Raw genomic sequence first — 24,848 nt, 5'->3', positions numbered from 1 at the left:
GTCCTCTCTTCCTTCCTCGACTCCAGGGTCGACTAAGAAGCCATCCTCGGGCTCCTCAACGGTGGGTGGGTCGTCCTCGGCCCCGCCAAGGAATACGGCCACTAATGCCCTGAGGGAATACTCGAGACCGAGGTCGCCCTCCAGGGAGCATCCCCCGGCCTCGGACCTACCGACCATGGTAGGGATCCCGGCGTTCCAGGATCTGTTACGAGCCCTGATTGCCTCGGAGCTCTCCGGGGCCCTCGAGCAATTGCAGCAAGCCGCAACCTCGGCTGCTACGACCTCGATGGCTCCGGCCTCGGCGGTCTCGGCCTCGACTCCCTCGGGCACCGTGGCGGCACCGACCTCGACCCCGACCTTACCCTCGACTTCGGCCTCGGGGGCCCCGCCTGAGAGAAGCGTACGGCCCCGTGACAAGGTGCGCAGGGTGCGTCGGATCTCCTCCTCCTCTTCCTCGAGGTCCTCCCGGGGCTCTTCACCCTCGGGCAGGCCTCGGGCGAGGCGTCGTCCGAGGAAGCCCAAGCGGTCGCAAGGTTCTCTTCGGCGCCGTGATCGCTCTTCGCCTCTCGGGGGTGAGGCCTTGCGAGTCTCGGAGCTTCGCCTCGACAACCCGAGGTTGCTTCGTTCTCCCGTCCGAGGGGGTTCGCGTGACTCCTCGCCGAGGAGGAGGGGGCGTGCCTCGGTCCCTCGGACTCCTGGGACTTCTCCCAGAGGGTCTTCGAGACGTGGACGTTCCCCGACCCCCTCGAGGCCATTGGATCGGGCCTCTTGGGGCTCGGGGTCCGGTAGGGAGCCGCACTACTCCCATGAGGCTTCCCCCTTCTGTTCGGCGGAGAGGTCGAGAACCCTCTCGCCGCCTGCCAGATCGTCCTCCTTCACCAGTTTTGTTCAGGACATGGCACGTGCTTTGGGTCTGGACCTCATGGCGGGATCCCAATACACTAAGGAGTTCCTCGAGGAGCAGGACCTCCCCACTCCCCCGACGGAAACCCCCAGGCTTCCTTTGAATAAGGTCCTTCTTCAGACCTTCCTTAAAAACTTGACTTCACCTCTTACAGTCACAGCGGTGCCGTCCAAGATGGAGAACAAGTATAGAACAATCCCACCTAAGGGATTCGATAAGGCTCAACTATCTCACCAGTCTTTGCTGGTCGAGTCGGCCCTGAAGAAGACACAACCGTCCAGGGTTTCTGCGGCGGTTCTGCCCGGTAGGGAGGGTCGGACCCTCGACAAGTTCGGTCGTCGCCTCTATTCGAATTCCCTCATGGCAACCAGGGTTCTCAACTATGCCTTTACATTCTCATCTTATTTAAGGGGCATGGTGAAGGACCTCCCTCAGTATAGAGAGGACCTGCCGGATTCCCGTAGGGATGGGTTTGACAAGTTCATGTCCAACCTTTCTCAATTGCGCCTGTACCTCTTCCATGCGGTGTACGATGCATTTGAACTTGTCTCGAGGATGTCGGCTTTTGCGGTAGCGATGCGCCGGCTGGCGTGGCTGCGCACCCTCGACATGGACCCTAACCTGCAAGAGCGTCTGGCGGATCTCCCTTGCGTGGGGTCCGAACTATTCGATGAATCCCTAGAGGCGGCGACCAAACGGTTGTCGGAGTAGGAATGCTCTTTGGCCTCCTTGGTCCGACCAAAACCTCGGGCCACGCCGCAAAAACCTTTCCGGCCACCCCCGAGGCGTTACCCTCAGAAGACGACGCCGGCCTTTTCTAGGCCTCCACCTCGGCGTCCACCTCATCAGGGGAGAGGCGGACAATCTAAGCCTCCGGCGCAAGGCGCGTCCAAGCCTGCGCCGTCCTTTTGACAGTCTGCGCGGATGGGGCAGGTTCCCCTCCGCGTTCACGCTGGAACCCCTACCCATAGGGGGTCGACTCTGGGCCTTTTATGCGGCTTGGACCGAGATAACATCCGACGCCTGGGTGCTCCGGACCGTCTCCGAGGGCTACTCTCTCAACTTCTGCGCTACGCCGCCAGAACAGCCACCCGGCGCTCGCCCATACGATCGGGCCCAGCTCCCCATCCTCCTGGAGGAGGCCAGGGTCTTGTTGAAGCTTCGGGCAGTGGAACCTGTACCCCCCGACCAGCGGGGACGCGGGTTTTACTCCCGTTACTTTTTGGTCCCCAAAAAGACCGGGGACTTACGCCCCATTCTAGACCTCAGGAGGCTCAACAAGTTCCTGGTCCGGGAAAAGTTCCGGATGTTGTCGCTTCCGATATTATACCCTCTCTTGGAGGAAGGGGACTGGATGTGCTCCCTGGATCTGAAGGAAGCGTATACCCATGTTCCGGTGCATCCCGCCTTCCGCAAATTCTTGCGATTCCAGGTGGGCGAGCTCCACCTGCAGTACCGGGTCCTCCCCTTTGACCTGGCTTCGTCCCCTCGAGTCTTCACGAAGTGTATGGTGGTAGTCGCGGCAGCCCTGCGGTCTCGGGGGCTTCACGTCTTCCCCTACCTGGATGATTGGCTGATCAAGGCCCCGACCAGGGAGGGGGTTATCTCAGCGACCCGACAGTCTATCATCTTCCTTCAACGACTGGGCTTCGAAGTGAACTTTCCCAAGTCACAGTTGTGCCCGTCCTGATCACTTCAGTTTATAGGCGCAGTGCTGGACACTGTTCGCCTCCGTTCGTTCCTCCCACCTCCTCGGTTGGAGGCCCTGATTCGGTTGGGTCGTCTTGTTTCTCAACTGCCTGTGGTGTCGGCGCGGCGCATGATGATGCTTCTGGGCCACATGGCATCGACAGTCCACGTCACTCCGTTCGCCAGACTGCACCTGAGAATTCCTCAGTGGACTTTGGCCTCTCAATGGCGCCAGGATTGCGATCCTGTCTCTTCCCTCATAGAGGTGACGCCTTCTTTGAGGCGATCGCTCCGTTGGTGGACCGATTCTACGAATCTTTCCGGGGGTTTGCTTTTTCTCGTCTCGCCACATCGCAAAGTTCTGACCACGGACTCCTCGGAGTACGCGTGGGGGGCCCACCTCGACGGTCTGCGGACCCAGGGTCTGTGGTCCACGGAGGACCGCCGCTGTCATATCAATGTGTTGGAGCTCCGTGCCATCTTTCTGGCGGCTCGAACGTTCGCCCACCTGCTCCGCAATCAGGTAGTCCTCGTGCGTACGGACAACCAGGTGGCCATGTATTATGTGAACAAGCAAGGGGGAACGGGCTCTTGGGCCCTATGTCAGGAAGCCTTGCGTCTTTGGGAATGGGCGGTCTCCCAGAACATCTTCCTGCGGGCGGTTTACATTCAGGGAGAGAAGAATTGTCTGGCCGACAAACTCAGTCATCTTCTCCAGCCGCACGAATGGGCGTTGAACTCCCGGGTTCTACGCGAGGTCTTCGACCGCTGGGGGACTCCTCAGGTGGATCTGTTTGCCTCCCCGGAGACTCACAAACTGCCCCTATTTTGTTCTCGGATGTACTCCCCGGACCGTCTCGAGGCCGATGCCTTTCTTCTCGACTGGGGAGGGAAGTTCCTTTATGCGTTTCCTCCTTTCCCTCTAATCTTGAGGACGTTGGTTCATCTCAAATCATCCAGAGCCACTATGATTCTCATTGCGCCTCGATGGCCTCGTCAACACTGGTTCTCCCTACTTCTTCAACTCAGTGTCAGGGACCCTCTACTTCTGCCAGTGTTTCCCTCTCTGCTTTCTCAGAGTCGGGGTTCACTGTTGCATCCCAATCTTCGGTCTTTACATCTGACCGCTTGGTTCCTCTCGCCTTGACCTCGGTTCCCGTTTCTCGGTCTGTAAGGGAAGTTTTGGAAGCCTCACACAAGGTTTCGACCAGGCTTTGTTATTCCCAGAAATGGACCAGGTTTTCCTCCTGGTGTTCCTCGCATCATCTGGACCCGATTTCGGTCCCGGTGTCTTCGGTGCTGGACTACTTGTTGCATCTGTCTAATTCGGGCCTGAAGACGACTTCCGTTCGGGTGCATCTCAGTGCCATTTCAGCTTGCCATCGTCACTTGGAAGGACGTTCTCTGTCGCTTCATCCTCTGGTGACTCGTTTCATGAAGGGTCTAGTCAATGTTTGTCCCCCTCTCAAACCTCCTCCGGTGGTGTGGGATTTGAATGTTGTCTTAGCTCAACTGATGAAACCTCCCTTTGAGCCTATCGATAAGTCTCTCCTTAAATTTCTCACTTGGAAGGTGGTTTTTCTGATTGCGCTCACATCTGCTCGTCGGATTAGTGAGCTTCAGGCTTTGGTTGCGGACCCACCTTTTACTGTATTTCATCATGACAAGGTGGTTCTCCGCACCCATCCTAAATTCTTACCTAAGGTTGTGTCTGATTTCCACCTCAATCAATCCATTGTTCTTCCTGTGTTCTTTCCTAAGCCCCACTCCCATCCGGGCGAGACGGCGCTTCACACGCTTGACTGTAAGAGGGCGTTGGCTTTTTATCTCCAACGTACCAGGTCTCATCGGAAGGTTCCTCAATTGTTTTTGTCCTTTGATCCTAATCGTTTAGGACACCCTGTTTCCAAGCGCACCTTGTCCAACTGGTTGGCTGCTTGTATTGCTTTTTGCTACGCTCAGGCTGGTCTTACGCTCCCGGGTCGAGTCACGGGGCATAAGGTCCGGGCGATGGCAGCTTCGGTTGCTTTCCTCCGATCCACTCCTATGGAGGACATATGTAAAGCTGCCACTTGGTCTTCGGTTCATACATTCACCTCCCACTATTGTCTGGACACTTTGTCCAGAAACGACGGCCGGTTTGGCCAGTCGGTGTTACGTAATCTGTTTTCCTAAATTGCCATCCTCCCACCTGCCCTTTTTTGGTTGGCTTGGAGGTCACCCACATGTGAGAATATGCTGCCTGCTTGTCCTGGGATAAAGCACAGTTACTTACCGTAACAGGTGTTATCCAGGGACAGCAGGCAGATATTCTCACAACCCGCCCGCCTCCCCGGGGATGGCTTCTTTGCTGGTTATGGAACTGAGGACCATGAGGTGGGATGCGCCCTCTAGTGGGCAAGAAGGCATGCACATGCGTGGTGCAGTGTAGCAAACTTGAAACTTCAATCAAGTTTGCTTGAAAAGCTGTCCGCGCTGGGGCTCCGTAGATGACGTCACCCACATGTGAGAATATCTGCCTGCTGTCCCTGGATAACACCTGTTACGGTAAGTAACTGTGCTTTTTGACACTGTTTCAGATCATTGGTTAAACCATGTCCACGTCATTCTTTTCAGCACCCCCTCATAAGGTTGATAAAAAGGAGTTGGGTTTAGAGACGATGAGAACCAGTATCACCTCCTGGAAAGGTCAGGAATATTTTGAGCCCTTAAAGCCAGAGTTCATATGGTCTGCTAGGATACTTCCTAAAGAGAAACAGCAGTAACACCAACCCTCTCTCCCTTTTACAAAAGTGTAGCGTGGTTTTTAGCGTCTGCCGTGGCGGTAACAGCTCCTAAGCTCATAGGAATTCTAAGAGCGTCGGAACTGTTACCGCTGCGGCTGGCGCTAAAACTGTGTTATGCTTTTGTATAAGGGGGGGGTGTAATACAGAACATGATATCTCTTAGCTAGTTCCTATACTCCAAAATCAACATTTTTGCAAGAAAAGCATTTTGCTATAATAGACTCTGAGAACAGTAGTGAACATGTGGAAGGAGAAGACCGGCGTTTGAGCAGCAACTTCGGCCGGTGCAGGAGTCAGCAGGCACCGGCGAGGAGACCGCAGGAGGAGAGGGAGAGCAGAAGAGAGCAGCGTGGGGTAGCGGCGAGAGGGAGCTCCGCCCACCCCCAACGTGTCATCACCAGCGCGCCCAGACTTCCCCCTTACAAGGAGAAGACCGGAGTTTGAGCAGCAACTTCGGCCGGTGCAGGAGTCAGCAGGCACCGGCGAGGAGACCGCAGGAGGAGAGGGAGAGCAGAAGAGAGCAGCGTAGGGTAGTGGTGAGAGGGAGCTCCGCACACCCCCGACGCTTCATCACCAGCGCGCCCGGACTTCCCCCTTACAAGGAGGAGAGCCAACGGCGCGCAGCCGTTTGGCGCGCGGCGAAGGCGAGCGGAAAAGGCGCTCGCCTTAGCGAGAGCGCCTTTGCGAAGGAGCCTTAGCAAGGAGTCAGGAAGCTAGGCTGACACAGAGAACCCCAAAACGTAAGTTACAGTCTTGTTGATTTTTGCTCTTACCTAGCCACACAACACACACTTATAACAAGCAGCCGCAGAAAACTCAGAAGCACCTGCACATCTCGCAAGAAACAGGAAGACAGCCAACAGGAGGTCAGGACACGCACAGCCGGTTGGGCAAAAGCACAGACAGCTTAGAAGGGGAACCAGATATGATCGGCAGCGGAAGACAGAAGATGAGCTTTCCAGTCTTCTGCACCGGCTGCAGTATGTATGACTACCTCCCCTCGGGGGCTAGGGCATATGTTTGCAGTCGATCCATGGAGCTGGAAAGCTTGAAACAGCAAGTCCGGCTGCTGGAAGGAACTGTGATAGAACTAGAAGAACTCCTCGCCATGAAAGAAGAAAACTGCAAGCACGAGAAGTTGCTAGAGGAGTCTAATACCAGCGAAGTGATCGAGGAATTGGAGAGATTCATCGACGAAGCCCACCAGCAGCATGTGGAGGTCCCAGGGTTGGAGATCTGTGCCCAAACAACCATGAAAGAGGGTCCAGTCGATGAGGATGGAGGCACCATTACAATGGAAGAGGAGGCCGAAGCGGAGGTAGAGGAAGAAGACAGGGCATACACTATGGATACAGACTTATGACCCCCTAAGAACCCCCGAATAAAGAAGATAGGGATCATCGTTGGAGATTCCATCATACACAATGTGGACAGTCACATCGCAGGAGGGAGAGAAGATAGACTGGTCACCTGCCTGCCTGGTGCAAGAGTGAAGGATGTGGCCAGCAGGATCAGAAGGATCATAGACAACGTAGAAGGAGAGGATACTGCTGTGCTTATCCACGTGGGAACCAACGATGTGAGCGGACGAAAGTACAACAGGGAAGAACTAAAGGATCAACTCCGCTCACTCGGAAGAAAACTGAAGGTCAGGGAGGTGAAAGTGGCCTTCTCTGAGATCCTCCCAGTACCGAGAGCGGATGAGAAGAGACAGGATGAACTGCGAACAATCAACGCCTGGATGAGACGATGGTGCGATGAGGAGGGATTCGACTTCGTGCGCAACTGGACAGCATTCTGGGGATGTGGCAGATACTACAGAAGGGACGGCCTACACCTCACCAAGCAAGGGGCAAGAGTCTTGGCTGAAAACATGAAGAGGGCCATTGAGAGGGCTTTAAACTAAAGGCCAGGGGAGAGCCGACAGTCGACAACCAGTCGATGGCCCGGACATCAGGAGACCCCAAAGAAGATCACCAACAATTGGAGAGAAAAACTATCTTCTTCGGTGATACTAACGTAATATATGAAAACAATAATCACAGTTGTAATTTTAAAAACTTTTCAAAATTATTTATGAAAAACTCAGACCCTGAACCCGTGAATAATAGTGTAATCACACCACCTGAGGTTCAATAGGGGACCATCATAGTTTTTCACTGTCCCCATATACCATCCAAACTATATGACAAAATAAATACACCAGGTACATATCTGAAACGGATGGATTATCGCTGTTACAGAATCGCAGACGTGTGTGATGTGCCAAGTGCAATAAAATAGCAACAATTAAGTTGATTGAAGAAAAATTGACTCTAGTGACCCTGTCCCCCCGAATCGAGTTTCAAGTCTTCTTCAGGGAAGGACACTAGTAAACCAAAACACAAATGTAACTAGTAAAGAAAATCCTATCTAAAAATGAACAAACCCACTATCAATGGGCTCAGGAAATATAAATATATATCCCTTACAAGATTAACAATTTAACACTCAATCAAAAAACTATATATAAATACCTCTTAGTGGCGCACAACTTCAGAGAGGTAACCTTGTCGGGATGGGCTGACCGGTAAAAGTGAATGCAAATACTACTCCAGAAAACTCCATATATATCAATCCCAACGGAAATGACGTAAAGGGGTCGGAACAAACGGAACCCAAACCAGGAAATAATGGTATACCCACGCTAAAAACTTACGTAAGCAACCATTCAATTTCATGATTTAAACCATGAGGAATCAAAGTTTGCCATTCAAAGATGAAACGCTGTTCTCTCCGGATCAGAGCCCCAGAGAGATCTCCCTCTGGGTCTCTGATCAGGATGAGAACAGTGTATTTAAGTTCATTAATGGAATGTGATTGCTCCATCCAGTGTGACGTAAGGGGGGCGGACATCCTGTGATTACGAATGCCACTCAAGTGCTCAGAAATTCTGATCTTAATTTTACGAGACGTTTGGCCAATATAATATTTGTTGCATGGGCACTTAATACAATATATTACTCCAACAGAGTCACAATTTGTATCCGATTGCAATTTAAATTTATTCCTTTGACCTGTCGGAACATACACACACACAGTATCCCACACATGATGACATAAACGACCCCAAAGAAGAAACTACAAGCTCAGATAAAGGGGAAGAGCATGCTGAAATCAAAAATAACAGAGATAGAGCGCAAATGGATACAAAAAGGGTTGTGAATACTAAAAAATCCAAGAAGGTACCACCAAGAGAACCAAATTGTATGTACACAAATGCGCAAAGGGAGCTCAAATGTATGTACACAAATGCCAGAAGCCTGGGAAACAAAATGGGGGAACTCGAAGCACTAGCAAGATGAGAAGAACTGGATATCATCGGAATAACAGAAACATGGTGGAACGAGGACAATGAGTGGGACACAGTTCTACAGGGATACAAACTATACAGAAGAGATAGAATAGGGCAAAAAGGGGGAGGTATTGCCCTGTATGTCCAAGAAGGAGTAGAGTCTATCAGAGAAGGGAAGACAGATGGGAAAGGAAAATTGGAATCCCTCTGGATAAAGATTCCTAGAGAAAATGAGGCTGACACAAAAATTGGCCTCTATTATCGACCACCAGGACAGAAGGAAGAAACAGACGTAGAAATGATAGAGGAAATCAACCATGAATGTAGAGCAGGTAATGTAACGATCATGGGAGACTTCAACTTTCCCGGGATAAACTGGAACCTGGGAACCTCAAACTGCTGCAGGGAATCCAAGTTCCTGGAAATGATAGGGGACTGCTTCCTAGAACAAATGGTGGGAGAACTGACAAGAGGGACCGCCACCTTGGACTTAGTCCTAAATGGCATAACTGGAAGGACAACAAATGTAGAGGTCACAGTCCCGTTGGGTACGAGCGATCAAAGCATGATCAATTTTAAAATTGGCATCGGGCAAGAGAAACGTACCAAGACTCAAACCACAACATTTAACTTCAAAAAAGGCAAATACGACAGCATGAGAGTCATGGTTAAAAAACGGCTCAAGAAAAAGGCAGCCAAAATCAGAACAGTCGATCAAGCATGGTCCCTACTAAAAAATACAATCACCGAAGCGCAGAATCTCTACATTCCGCAGATATCCAAAGGAAGGAAAAATAAAAACAAAGGAAAACCAGCTTGGTTAACTAAAGAGGTGAAGGATGCAGTAAGGGATAAGAGGAACTCGTTTAAAAAATGGAAACGCGAACACACAACGGAGGCCTGGAATAGTCACAAGGTCGACCAGAAGAAGTGTCACAAGGCGGTAAGAGACGCTAAAAAAGCATATGAGGAAAAGATAGCGCAAGAAGCCAAAAACTTCAAGCCCTTTTTTAGATACATAAAAGGGAAAAAACCAGCTAAGGAGGCGGTGGGCCCTCTCGACGACCAAGGAAGAAAAGGGTGCATCAAGGAAGACAAACAGATTGCGGATAGGCTAAACTCATTCTTTGCGTCTGTCTTTACTAAGGAGGACACTGCATCAATGCCAGAAACAGGGAGAGCATTCAAAGGAGAAATAGAGGATAGCCTAACCACAGTGAATGTGGATTTGGACATGATATACTATCAGATCGACAAACTAAGAAGTGACAAATCCCCTGGACCAGATGGAATTCACCCGAGAGTGCTAAAGGAGCTTAAGGTAGAAATCGGAGAACTTTTACAATCCCTAGCTAACTTGTTAATTAGAACCGGGCGAATACCAGATGACTGGAAGATAGCGAATGTCACTCCAATCTTCAAAAAAGGATCGAGAGGAGAACCGGGCAACTATAGACCTGTGAGTCTTACGTCGGTTCCTGGGAAGATGGTTGAAGCACTAATAAAGGATAGCATAGTGCAACACCTGGAAAACCATGACCTGATGAGAGCTAGTCAGCATGGCTTCAGGAAGGGGAAGTCATGTTTGACAAACTTACTTCAATTTTTTGAGGAGGTGAACAAACAAATCGATAACGGTGAACCAGTGGATATAATATACTTGGACTTCCAGAAAGCGTTCGACAAGGTTCCACACGTAAGGCTTCTGAAGAAACTACAAAGCCATGGAATAGAAGGAGATATACTAAGATGGATAGGCAAATGGCTGGAAAATAGATTGCAGAGGGAGGGCATAAATGGGAAGTTCTCGGACTGGGAAAAGGTGACGAGCGGTGTACCCCAGGGTTCGGTCCTTGGGCCCATCCTGTTCAATATCTTCATAAACGACCTGGAAGAAGAAACAACAAGTAATTTAATCAAGTTTGCAGACGACACAAAACTATGTAGGGTAGTTGGGTCACAAAAGGACAGAGAAGAACTCCAGAGAGATTTGAACCAGCTAGAGAAATGGGCAGAAAAATGGCAGATGAAGTTCAACATAGACAAATGCAAAGTGATGAACCTGGGTAAGAAAAACAAGGAACATGAATATAAAATGTTAGGTGTGACATTGGGCAAGAGCGAACAAGAAAGGGACCTGGGGGTACTGATAGACAGGACCCTGAAGCCGTCGGCACAATGCGCACCGGCAGCAAAGAAAGCAAACAGGATGTTGGGCATGATAAAGAAGGGGATCACGAGTAGATCGGAGGACATCATAATGCCGCTTTACAGAGCAATGGTCAGACCACACTTGGAATACTGTGTCCAACACTGGTCTCCATACCTAAAGAAGGATATAACCCTGCTGGAGAGGGTGCAAAGACGAGCCACGAAGCTAGTCACAGGTATCAAGAACTTGAGCTACAAAGAACGCCTCGGAAAACTGGGATTGTTCACCCTCGAGAAGAGAAGACTGCGAGGGGACATGATAGAGACTTTTAAAATATTAAAAGGATTCGACAAAATAGAGCAAGAAACATCGTTATTCACATTGTCCAATGTGACTCGGACAAGAGGTCATGGATTGAAGCTGAGGGGCACCAGGCCCAGGACAAATATCAGGAAATTCTGCTTCGCACAACGAGTGGTGGACGCTTGGAACACACTCCCGGAGGAGGTCGTGATGGAGACCACCATTCCGGGATTCAAGGGCAAGTTGGATGCACACCTTCTCACAAATCACATTGAGGGATACGAGTAAACAAGGTTTCTCAACAGGGAATACCTGGCTTGGCCTCCGCGAGTGCGGGTTGCTGGACTGGATGGACCTAGGGTCTGATCCGGCGAAGCCATTTCTTATGTTCTTATGTATATTTAGCATACTATGGCCCCTTTTTATCAAGCTGCGATTTAAAAAACCCTCTTATGCAGCTTGATAAAAGGGGGGCCTATAAATGAAATTTAAAGCATTTTGAAACATGGCAGTAATAAGAATGAAATATCATTCTTATTATGCAAAACAACTTAAATTGGAGACACAACCTTTCCTGGCTCATAGTTTTCTTAGTATAGAGGGATCTAATTAGAGAATGGCACGGTGACAAATTTCATCACCGTTCTCGTCCCCGTGGATAACCGTAGGAAACCATCTCTATGTCATTCTTTAAGGAGAGCGGGAAGAATCAGAGTATGATTGGGCAGAGAGTGGTAGAAAACTGGAACGCTCTTCCAGAGGCTGTTATAGGGGAAAACACCCTTCAGGGATTCAAGACAAAGTTAGACAAGCTCCTGCTGAACAAGAACGGTCGCTGGTAGGGCTAGTCTCGGTTAGGATGCTGGTCTTTGACCAGAGGGCCGTCGTATGAGCGGACTGCTGGGCATGATGGACCACTGGTCTGACCCAGCAGCAGCAATTCTTATGTTCTTATGTTCACAGCCACTGACCCTCAAGCCTTGTATTGAAGAATGCTGGTGTAGAAGGACTGAGGTTGAGACAGACACTAAGGAATGACACTGGATGGTTAGAACATAAGACCATAAGCGTTGCCATACTGGGATAGACCGAAGGTCCATCAAGCCCAGTATCCTGTTTCCAGCAGTGGCCAACCTAGGTTGTAAGTACCTGGCAGAAACCCAAAGAGTAGCAATATTCCAGAGCTGAGATTGTGATGTCGTAATGCCTCATTCCAACAATGCCTAAGAGCCAACCTCATCAATGATGTCACAATGGCTTCATTATCCTATACTTGGCTCATATAAGAACATAAGAATCAGAGCACAGCCACTGACCCTCAAGCCTTGCATTGAAGAATGCTTGTGTAGAAGGACTGAGGTTGAGATAGACACTAAAGAATGACACAGGATTGTTTCCCGTGGTTATCCAAGGGGATGGGAACGGTGATGAATTTTGTCACCGTGTCATTCTCTAGCTCTGTCAGTCTTTTGGATAGCCCAAAACAGGCTTCCTTGAATATTACTTAAAGGCTCGTCCCTCATCATTTAGAATTAGGTCTAAAATAATACCTCACTCCAAGAAGTAACTGTCCATTGGAGCTTGTCATTCTTCGGGCAACGTACTAGCACACAACTCTGCTGTGATTCTGGCTTCAACTCTTGCTCGCACATGCTCTCTGATAAGACTTTTGGCTCCAAAGTGCTGAATTGCTTGCAGTAGACTTCACGATTCTTAATTCCTCTCCCACAAGTCTTGGAACACTAACAAAGGAACCAATTTATCATAGGTTTTTCAAAATTCAACACATCTGGATTATATTTACATTAACACCTAATACCTTCTCTGTACCTGTTATCATTTACTACGCAAAGATCTTTAGTTCTTTTTTTTTCTCTTTCTAGAGCTAATATATAGAAAAGGGAGAGCTTATCCTGATACTGCATCTGGAAATAGTAGAAACTGTTAGTTTCTCTCTTCCAGATCCAGCTTATTTGTTTTGTTAATTAGACAAGAAGTTAACAGACTTACATGAAAAAATAGCAGTACAGTAAACCCCTGTGAATTCGCAGTTCACAAATCGTGGACTCAGTAATTTGCAGTATTTTCTGACCGCCTCTTTCTAGTGCTAAAGTCATGGGATAGGGACTGAACTCATGGAGACAGGACAGGGATATTGAGATCCCTAGGGGGACAGGGACAAATTTGTCCCTGTGTCATTCTCTAGGCGTTTTTCAAAGAATTAACTCCATAATGTACAATGAAGTGGCTTTCTTTATATACTTTTACTGGAGAGTTTTAGATTTGATAGGCATTAGGAGAACTTGTTTAATTATAAACATCCAAGCATTGGGTCAAATTGTCTAAGAAGGTGGTAGAATCTTTTATAAGAGCAGAAAGGTCAATGATTTGTCTGGGATGACACAGGTACAATGGATCCTACAGGGGACAGGGAGATGAGCTAGATAGTTTGAGATCTCTTCCAGCCAGTGGCGTACCTAGCATATGTGACACCTGGGGCCCATCATTTTTTGGCACCCCCCCCATCTGTATGAAAAACATGATTTTTAGTAACAAGCCACATGTCACACATGAGTACCTAGGAAAAGGCAGCATCTTACATACTGCAGTGAGCAGTACAATAGCAATACCCCCATTGTAAAACTAAACAAGTCAGACTAGTACAGAAATGCTACACAGAAATATCATGCTAACAGAATACTGCAGTCACATATGACAGGAATAGTGTTAGGTGAGTACAACTAGGGCAACATCCCCCTGGTCCTAGAGAGCCCTAAGCCAGCTAGAAGCTAAAGAAGCACTGCCTGGGCTTTGCAGTCCCCAGTTATGTCTCTAGCAGGATATATATTTCAAATCTGATATATTCTAATGACAAAATAGAAATGAAATGATTTTTTCTACCTTTTGTTGTCTCTGGTTTCTGCTTTTATCTTCTTTTCACTCTTTTCCTTCCAGTGTTTGCCCTGTCTCTTCAGTCCATCATCTGCCCGTTCCATCCACTGACTGCCCCTTCCAGAAACTGTGTCCCCCTGCCATCTCTCCTCTAGATCCCCCCCCCTTTGGTCTGGCATCCATCGTCTTCCCTCTGTTCCCTCATGGTCTGGCATCTTTCTCCTTTCATTTCTCTTTCCCTCCCCCCTGTGGTTTTTAGCATCTCTCTCTTCTCATTTCCTCCGCTCAGATCTGATATCTCTGTCTCCTTCCCCGTTCTCTGGCATCTCTCTCTCTTCCCTTCTCTGGTCTTCCTTCTTTATTTTCTGCCTCCGTCTAAATTAAATTCTTTCTTACTATGCAGTCCTCAGTTTCCCTCTTTTCACTATGTCTATCCACAGTATGCCACCCCTTTCCTTCACCCCTCCACTATCTCACTAACTCTATCTTTTTCCCCCATCCAGCATATGTCCTTTTTCTTTATCTCTCCTTCCATCCAGTATGTGTTCTCTTTCTCCACTTCCATTCAGCATTTGCTCTCCCTTCTCCCCACTTCCATCATCTGCCCTCTTCTCTCTCCTCACTTCCATCATCTGCCCCTTCTCCCTCTTTCCCCCCACTTCCATCATCTGCCCTCTTCTCTCTCCTCACTTCCATCATCTGCCCCTTCTTCCTCCCCCTTCTCTCCACTTCCATCATCTGCCCTCTTCTCTCTCCCCTTTCTCCCCACTTCCATCATCTTCTCCCTTCTCTCAGTCTCTCCATCCACCACAGACCCATCTTTCTCCCTTTCTCACCTTTCCAATTTTGGCAACAAGATCGGCAACGCCCCCCCCCGTGATGACACTTAAAATCGGCAACGGGCCTCCTTCTACCCCCGGCATCAACAAAACTTCAGATCGGCAACGCGGTGCTCAGTCAAAAGCAGAAACAGGAAGCAGAGTCAGAGGGAAGCTTTTGACGTGAGCACTAGAGAATGACATGGGGAAAAAATCTGTCCCCGTCACTGCACCGTCCCCTTCACCGCTCTATCACTGCCATTCCCTTCACCGCCCCGTCACCGTCCTCGCAGCATCCATACAAGCCTCAGTACTGCAATATTTAGCTTATTCCTTCCTTATAAATCAAAGTTCTAGCTGCTGAACTGGAGAAAGAGATGTTCAGCTGGCAGGACTTTGTTTATAAATTTTTATCAACACAACTAATATACTACTTTATCCTGAAGCAAAAAAAAAGAAAAGAAAAATAGAATTTTTTTTCTACCTTTGTTGTCTGGTTTCTGCTTTCCTCATCTTCTCATTCAATTCCTTCCATCCACTGTCTCTCTTCTCTCTACGTCTTCCATTTGCTCTGTTACTGTGCCTCTCCCTTTCTCCCATCTTCACTGGTCTGGCTCCCATCTTCTTCCCTCTTCTCCTCCCATAGTCTGGCATCTCTGTCTTCTTCCCTTCCAGCATCTTCTCCCCACTCTCTGTTCCCCATTTCCCTTCAGCGTCTTCTCCCCCTCTATCTTCCCCATGTGCTTTCAGCATCCATCTCCCCCCTCTGTCTTTCCCCATTTCCCTTCAGTGTTCTTCTCACCCTCTGTCTTCCCCATGTGCTTTCAGCATCCTTCTCCCCCTCTGTCTTCCCCATGTGCTTTCAGCATCTTTCTCCACCCTCTGTCTTCCCCATTTCCTTTCAGCATCCTTCTTCCCCCCACCCGTCTTCACCATTTCCTGTCAGCATCCTTCTCCTCCTCTGTCTTCCCCCTGTGCTTTCACCGTCCTTCTCCCCCTCTATCTTCCCCATGTGCTTTCAATGTCCTTCTCCCCCTCTGTCTTCTCCATTTCCCTTTAGCGTCCTTCTCCCCCCTCTGTCTTCCCCATGTGCTTTCAGTGTCCTTCTCCCCCTCTGTCTTCCCCATGTGCTTTCAGCATCCTTCTTCCCCCCATCTTCACCATGTCTTGTCAGCATCCTTCTCCCCCTCTATCTTCCCCATGTTCTTTCAGCATTCTTCTCTCCCCTCTGTTTTACCCATTTCCCTTCAGTGTCTTTTCCTCTCCACCCCACCTTTCATCCCTTTCTGCCTCCCTGCCCCTTACCTTGGTGGCACTTTCACCGCCCTTCCCTCCCCCCAACAGGCCCGGGCCGACAAACCTCCCTGCCCTGTGGCCGGCGATGTCTAAACTGCCTTCTTACGGCTGCCGGAGTGTTGTAGTTGCATATGGCTGCCGTAAAGGTCATTTCTGATGCAACTTCTGGTTGCATCAAAGACGACCTTTATGGCAGCCATATGCAACTACAACACTGCAGCTGCCATAAGAAGACAGTTTAGACATCGCCGGCACAGGGCAGGGAGGTTTGTCGGACCAGACTGGGGTGAAAGCGCCACGAAGGAGGGCAGCAGTAAGGAGGGAGAGAGCGTGATAGGGACCGGGCCAGCTGTGCACCCCCCCTACGGCTGCACCCAGCGCAGACCGCCCCCCACCCCCTTGGTACGCCACAGCTTCCAGCCTCGACTATTACTCTTTGCCGAAATGTTTTATATTGTTATATAATAATAATTTATTTCTTGTATACCGCTATACCAAAAAGTTTGAAGCAGTTCACAACAAAGGGTAACATACAGCCAATATATAAAATACAAGATAAACAATTTGTATCTGATACAAGATAAAAACAATCAGTAAAAAGGATACATTAGGTAAAATCGATAAAAGTTAAGACAGTAGCTCAATTAGTAAAATAAAAAGCTGTTAAAAGTCATAATAAATTTGATGGTAACTTGACTAAGAGGAAAACATATCAAACAGGTGTGTTTTTAGTGATTTTCTAAAGTCAAGATAGGAAGTAGTCTCAAGTATTAAACTTCCAAGCCATGTATTCAGTTTAGCGGCCTGGAATGATAAAGTTCTGTGATTTAAAAGACGGAGTACTCCTGTTAGAACTATTCATGGAAAACTAGGAGACAAGATAATTAGGTAGCATCCCAAAAACTGCTTTGTAACTAATGCAGGAAAATCTGAACAGAATTCTAGACTCCACTGGCAACCAGTGAAGTTTTTGATAGTAAGGGGTAATGTGTTCCCATTTCTTTAGACCAAAGCTAAGGCGAACCGCAGTGTTCTGGATTAATCTTAATTTTTTGAGTATTTTTTTTATAAGCCCCTAAATATAAAATATTACAATAATAGGGACTGAGAAAAGAAATGGGATGAAGCCTAATAGCAATTACTACTGGTCAAATTCATCATAGTTCAAAAGCATCAGGTTTATCCAGAGAATATTTAATATGAAAGACTCATTTTTCTTCATTACCTGAGACCAAGGTCCAGTGCTCCATTCAGGTGGACAGTCTTGAGATTTACACCCTTGCACTTGGGGTAGTGTGCTCACTGGACAAAGAGAACGATTAACTATTTCTTCTCTCTGGAAAGATTTTTTCTGGGCACACTGAATAAGGCGTGTTTGTTGTCCTTCACCACAAGATACACTGCAGGGGCTCCATTCACCTGTTGACCAACTGAAAATTGAAATATATTTATCTTTTATGTTTATGTTTGCCAGATATCCAGTGTAACTTTTGAGAAAATTTGTAGTCAATTGCTGGACCAACTCTGTTGAATCAGCTCCCAGAGAATGTTTTGGGGGGTTTTAAGCCTATTATTTTCAGATAGCTTTGGGGCCTCTGCTCTCCCAGGGGACCTCTCCTCTTAGACTCCACTCTGGAACAGATATGCTCTTCCCTCCTGAAATCCATCCCTCTGTCTGTAGAAGGTTATCGCCACCTGCTGGAAGCTAGCCTAAATGACACCTCAATGAACAGCACCTCTGCTGTCCACTGGTGTAATAGAAGCATAAGTGAGGGAGAATCCCTGGCGCCCTCTCATTTAGATTTACACTTCACAACTTGTATAAGTTTTTTTTTACCTCACAACAAAGTCTTTAATTCTAGTTAGCAATTCAATTTATATCCCTATTGAAATTTTAGATTTACACTTCATAACTTAAATATTTGGTCAATATATTATTCACTTTTTTCAGCATGATTCATGTCTTCTCACACAATGCACTATTTATTTGCACATACATTAATATCTCACCTTACTATCCCCCTCCCCCCTTTTACAAAAGTATAGCCCAGTTTTTAGAGCCAGCGGTGGCGGTAACAGCTCTGACGCTCATAGAGTTCCTATGAGCATTAGAGCTGTTATCGCCACGGTCAGCGCTAAAAACTGCACTACGGTTTTGTAAAAAGGGGGGGGGGGATATGTTACACATATTTTAGCTTTCATATTAAATTACATTATACAACCTATGTGTTTTTATTTTCCTAAGGACTCCTGAGGAAGGTATATGTTACCGAAACACGGACCATGTTGAGTCCCTAGTATATCCATTCTATCTTGATTTTGCTGCCTCATTCTTTTTTTTAAGAAAGTGGCTTGATTTTGGACTCCTGCTCTCATTTTATTTGTGGCCCTTCCACATTTTGTATTTTGACATTGTTTCAGATCATTGATTGAACCATCGCCACATCATTCTCTTCTTGGTTGGACTGAGAACCTTTCAGCCCCCCTCGTAACAGAATCTGAATACTCAGAAGCTGCCATAAAATAGGCTCTCAGTGTGCTTAGACGGAGGTATTCAGTTGTAGACCCGCCCCTCCCCTAAAGGGATAGGAAGGGAAAAGGGAGATGCTTGTCACCTAGGAGGGTATAGCAGGGGGGAGGAATGTGGTAATGCAGAACTACAAAAGAGTAGGACAGATACTAGAATAGGTGGGGGGAGGGGTGCATCAGATATCCTTGGGCTGGCCCTGGGTTACTCACCATGGTGTCACCATGGGGTCCTTTTACTAAGGAGCGCTAGCCATTTTAGTGCGCGTTAAACGCTAATGCGTCCATAGACTATAATGAATGCGTTAGCATTTAACACACGCCTTAATAAAAGGACCACAATGTGTACTTTTCAAATGCTTTTCTTTTTCATTTATTTTCATTTTGGGTCTTGTTTCATTTCTCTAAAGTAAAAGAAATGGGGGGAAAAAATGATAAAAACTAAAACCAAATCCAACTGAAAATGTCTGTTACCTCTTTCCTGTTGCTACAACAGCTTAAATTAAATAATTAATAAATAAAAGTCCCCTTGTGCCGCCTTTGCTCCTCCCCAGGCCTCCCAGACATTTCCTTATTTTCAAATGCAAGCACATCTTAATTCTGCACTCAGTTTTAGCTGCTGAATGAAAGATGTATTTTTATGAAGATGAATTGGCATGTACTCTGGAATAAACATGTAATTTGTCTTCTAATATATAAATTTGTCCACAGTGCTATGATGCATTTCTGATGTTAGATCACTTGCCAACGGGCGTAACATATAATTAAAAAGTAAGGAGTTTAGCGCTTACTAGGCTGGGCAGGGATCAGTATTGCAGGTTTTAATATCAGGCACGTGTTTTGCTCTTGGACCACAGAATGAAGAATTCACTCGAGTAAGTTGATCTTGCAAGCAGATTGGTTTTGTTGTCATATGACCTGAGAAAGAATGGCAAAATAATAGAATAGTTCAGATTAACCAGCACGTAGCCGCATGGAATTCAAGTACGCCCCCCCTCCCCATCCCCCTCCTTTCCCATCCATATTTGCTCCCCCCCCCTTCCCCGTACCTCTTTAAATCTTTGTCAGTGCGAGCAGTTTCTCTGGCCTGTTGCTCACCCCAGCATTTGCTTTCCCTCTGATGTCACTTCTTGGCTCGGTAACATGGAAGTGATTTCAGAGGGAAGCCAGGCCGGCACCAGCAGCAGGCCAGAAAAGCTGCCCCCTCTGGAGAAGATTTAAAGAGGTAAGGAGGAGAAGGGAGGGGGGAGGGCAGAGAGGTGCTGGTGCCCCTATCAAGATGGAGCCCAGGGGGGTCTGCCCACCCCCACCCCGCCCCTTCTCTTACTATACCACTAGGCAAAACCCTTTGCAAACTAATTCCTATTAAATCTACAGAATGATTGGATAAGGACAGTCTTTCATTCTTTAACAGATTTTCCTTCCTATAGCCTCCTTATATTAAGCCGATTAAATTCCTTTTGAGCAGGGACTGTCTCTTCTGTGTTTTGATGTACGATGTTCCCCCACGAATTCACAGTTCACAGACTCACTCATTCGCGGTCTGCTCCGACCGCCTCTTCCTGTAGTAAAGTGGGGCTACACCAATCAGGAGTTGCGTGTCAAAGCAGCTTCTGATTGGTGCAGCCCAACTTTACTACAGGAAGAGGCGGTCGGAGCAGACCACGAGTGATTTTCTTCACCGGCCGGCACTCCAGCTGCCCTCTCCTGCCTCTTGACAGGCGAAAAACTGTATTCACGGGTTTTTTTTAATTCTCGGGGGTTCTTCGAACGGAACCTCCGTGAAATTCGGGGGAATACTGTACACCGCTGCGTATGTCTAGTAGCGCTATAGAAATAACCAGTAGTAGTATATATGCACATAGTACCTATTTGCAAAGAGGGAGTCTGCATATTTGCATATTTGCAAAGAGGGAGTCTTACCTATTTGCAAAGAGGGGAGGTGCATGGGTAAGAAAAAGGCATAGCTTATAAGTTGTGCCTCTACCACACTTAATCACTCACATTTACACCAGCTCTATGGCCGTGGTAAATCCCAATGCCAAAATGTTTTGCCATGTACATAAACAAACAAAAATTGATCCTTGGTACTCCACAGAGCCGAAGAACAACCAAAACCAAGAATTAACCGAATTCTGGAATGCTTTACCGCTTACATTAAGAAGTTTAGGTTCTTTTGCTTTCTTCCGGAAAGTTCTGAAAACTGTTTTGTTTGCTAAACATTTTGGAAATTAACTATTTCAGTCTACTTTTTCTTGTCAAATTTTTGTATTATGTTTTACATTATTGTAAACCGAGTCGAGCTCCTCTTGGTTGATGACTCGGTCTATAAAACTAAGTTTTAGTTTAGTTTAACACTGTGGAGAAGATGTTCAAGATGCAGGCTTTTTATTACAGTCATTTAATCCACATAATGTAATGTTTATTACCCCAATAATGGGGACTATGGACCCAACACGGTCCGTGTTTCGATGATCCTGTCTTCCCTCAGGGGTCCCAAAACAAAGTGGATTAAACACTAAAAACGGTCCTGCTTAAGAACTCTGCGCGGTGAAGTCAAACTCAACTACTGTAAGCAGGACCGTTTTTAGCATTTGATCCACTTTGTTTTGGAACCCCTGAGGAAGACAGGATCATCGAAACATGGACCGTGTTGGGTCCATAGTCCCCATTTTTGGGGTAATAAACATTACATTATGTGGATTAAATGACTGTAATAAAAAACATCTTCTCCACAGTATTCTTGGTTTTGCCATGTACATACTCAGTTACATCAGTATTCTATAAAGGAAAGTTAGGCACCTACTGTGTGTCTTCTGGATGCCTAATTGTAAGTACCTGGTTATAGAATTACCCCCAGGCAATTTTGAGTCAGGTAGTTCTCTACAGACTAGGAAACAAGTCCCTAGCCTATGAATTCAGCTCAGATCTACTGCATGGCAGTATGCAGGACTTGCCCTTGGGCAGTGGCATAGCGAGGGTGAGAGGCACCCAGGGAGGTGGTGCCTCTCCCCTGCCCCCCACCACCTCCACACGCTCCTTCCCCTTCCCCTCCTGCCTCGCACCACTTCCCTTCCCCTTTATCTCTGTAACGTTCCTGGTACAAACAGCAGCCCCCCCCAAACTGCTGTCGCCCCAGCATTGGCTCTTCCTCTGATGTCACTTCCTAGGTGCAAGTCCAGGAAGTGACATCAGAGGAAGAACCGATGCTGGGCCAACAGCAGGTTGGGGGTTGCTGCTCGCACCAGGAACGTTACAGAGGTGTAGGGGTAGGGAAGCGGGGAATGCACAACAGTGGGGTGGGGGGGAAGGAGCAGGGGGCTGGGTGGTATGAAGAGGAGGATGGGTGTCTTCGATCTTAGCAAGACAGCGCCCGGGATGGAAACCCCCCCCTTCCTACGCTACTGCCCCTGGGCAATTAAACTAGTCTAATAATTAAAAAATTAAGGTTAATCTGGAATCATAGAACTGACTGATGAGAACATTGTTTTAATAAGCAGGGGCTGCAAGAAACATCTCACCAAACACAACAATATGCGACGTGTACAACTAATGCAAAATGCAGCGGTCAGATTAATCTTCAGACTAAAGAAATTCGATCATGTATCACCCTACTACCAGCAGTTCATCCTCCTAGAAAATGACAAGATCCAAACCACAACCATCCTAGACATAAACGCAACCAAATATCACATCCAAACCACCATAAAACTACTAGGCATGACCATAGACAGATGCTGCACAATGCAACCGCAAATAAATAAAACAATTCAAAAATCATTCGCAATCATGAGAAACCTGAGACAAGTCCGAAAATTCTTTGAAAGAACACAATTCCAACTTATAGTACAATCCCTAATACTAGGTATATTGGACTACTGCAACATCCTCTTCCTTCCTTGCCCTGTAACCATGATTAAACAACTCCAAACAATCCAAAATACAGCTTTGAGACTCATCTACTCATTGAGAAAACACGACCACATCACTGAAGCCTTCATCAACTCACATTGGCTCCCAATCCAGGAAAGAATCCAATTTAAATTCTACTGCATACTATTTAAAACCCTACACGGAGACAGCCCATCATACCTGAACAATCGCCTCATCCAAGCACCCAGTACCAGACACAGAAAAACGCACTCCCCATTCATACCCCCCCCAATCAAAGAAGTAAAAAGAACAAAACTACACGACGGCCTCCTAGCCACTCAAGCCGCAAGGCTGGACAACCAGATCTCCAACCTTCTGATGACCACCCCAGACTATAGGACGTTCAGAAAAGAAATAAAAACCACACTTTTCAAGAAATTCCTGAAACAGCAATAACAACAAGACCTCTAAATGCTCTTAAGATCTACAACTTACCTCTCTGGCTAATCATTGTAATTCTGTCTTTTTTAAATTAACCTTTTGTAATCCGCCTTGAACCGCAAGGTAATGGCGGAATAGAAATCCCTAATGTAATGTAATGTAATGTAATTGGCTACCGATGGAAGCACGCATAAAGTTTAAATTCGCCTGCTTCTGCTTTAAAGCGCTAAACGTACTTGCCCCTAAATACATAATTGACCTTTTCTCCTTCTCTGCCAACAGACACAAGAGAAGCTCTCATTCCTACTTCGTTTCCCCCCCAGTTAGAGGTTGTAAACTGAAAAAACACCATGAACACCTTCTTTCACATCAAGCAGCATTGTGGGGTAAAGACCTAGATCAACCGCTTTCGCCCACTACTTATGAGGAATTCAGAAAACGTCTAAAAACTCAACTATTCCTATAGTATCTAGACAACTGACCCACTCATCTTCTTTCTCCTCCATAGTGATTCCTCTGTCCTATTAATCTCTTTCTCCTCAACAACGCATTTCCGGTCCTATTAACTCTCCTCTTCCCCCCCTCTTAAATTCAATCAATTTGTACCTCGCTTAATCTATTGTAAACCGCAAAGAACTTAACGGTATTGCGGTATATAAACTGTTATTTTTTATTATTATTATTATTATTAACAATACAGTGGAACTTTGGTTTTCGAGCATAATTCGTTCCAGAAGCATGCTCGTAAATCAAAATGCTCGTATATCAAAGCGAGTTTCCCCATAGGAATTAAGGGAAATTCGGATGATTGGTTCCACATCCCAAAAACAGACACCCCCCCCACTCCCACGAGACCACAGGCACTGCTCGCTTTCAACCCACCACACCCCATCCCAAAAAGACTCCACCTCCACCCCCGAGACCACTGGCCCGTTTCCACCCCCCTGAGGAGCGGCATCACCTCCTGCCCGCAAGCCCCCACCCCCGAAAACTGACTTCGCCCGCCCGCCCAAACCCTTACCGCGATCGGGCACCAGCATGCAGCACCAACCCATAGGACGTGCCAGTGCCGGAAGAGCCGCCGCTTGCCGCTGATCTCTGCTGGGCTGGGCCTTGAGCATCTGCACATGCTCAAGGCCTTCTGGCTTCCGCTCTCTCCGAGAATCTCATTAGAATCTCAGAAATAACAAGAGCCAGAAGGCCTTGAGTATGTGATGATGCTCAAGGTCCAGCCCAGCAGAGATAAGCGGCAGGCTCTTCCGGCACCGGCACGTCCTGTGAGTTGGTGCTGCATGCCGGTGCCAGATCGCGGTTTGGGTTTGGGCGGGCGACACTGGTTCTCAGGGGTGGGGATTCGCGATGCCGGTTCTCGGGGGTGGGGGCTCACAAATCGAGTCAACGCTCAGTTTGCAAGGCGTGATTTGCAAGAATGTTTTGCTCGTCTTGGAAAACGCTCACAAACCGCATTACTCGCAAACCGAGGTTTGACTGTATTACACACAGATTTTAAGAAAAATATAGAAATAAAATTCAAATACCCTACCACCAGCACACGAGGCCGAGCATTCTGTGTGGACTGTTACCCAGGTGTACTGATGCCGATCCATGACTTTGGGTAAGGTGTACTCCCAAGCCAATCCAAGATTCTTCCCTTGCAGCAGCATCTAAAAGTAGGAATTAGAAGATTAATTAAGATGAACACATCCCTTTATGTTGCAAATTCAGATAGACCCATTTATTCTTTTACCTTTCTGATACGTAGGGGCATTTTCAAAACATTAAGACGTCCCAAAAGCGACATAAATTGGCACTTGGACATCCTTTGTATCAGGAC

The 24,848-nt window shown here is 47.4% G+C and overlaps 1 protein-coding gene across 1 annotated transcript in view; it reads right to left on the bottom strand.

Annotated features, from left to right (window-relative positions):
- The window catches only part of ADAMTS18 (ADAM metallopeptidase with thrombospondin type 1 motif 18), a 182,249-nt gene that overhangs the window by 15,190 nt on the left and 142,211 nt on the right, over nt 1–24,848 (bottom strand). Inside the window, exons 15-18 of the mRNA XM_033943503.1 lie at nt 24,558–24,678; nt 19,492–19,618; nt 17,400–17,604; nt 12,719–12,910 (exon numbers count right to left, since the gene is read on the bottom strand). Coding sequence (XP_033799394.1) covers nt 12,719–12,910; nt 17,400–17,604; nt 19,492–19,618; nt 24,558–24,678 — 645 coding nt within the window. The remainder of the gene's footprint in view (nt 1–12,718; nt 12,911–17,399; nt 17,605–19,491; nt 19,619–24,557; nt 24,679–24,848) is intronic.

Source organism: Geotrypetes seraphini, chromosome 4, assembly GCF_902459505.1.
Source record: "Geotrypetes seraphini chromosome 4, aGeoSer1.1, whole genome shotgun sequence".
In the NCBI taxonomy this organism is placed as follows: Eukaryota; Metazoa; Chordata; class Amphibia; order Gymnophiona; family Dermophiidae; genus Geotrypetes; species Geotrypetes seraphini.
Note: the sequence above shows the minus strand (reverse complement) of the source record. Positions and strands in the feature narration are given on the sequence as shown.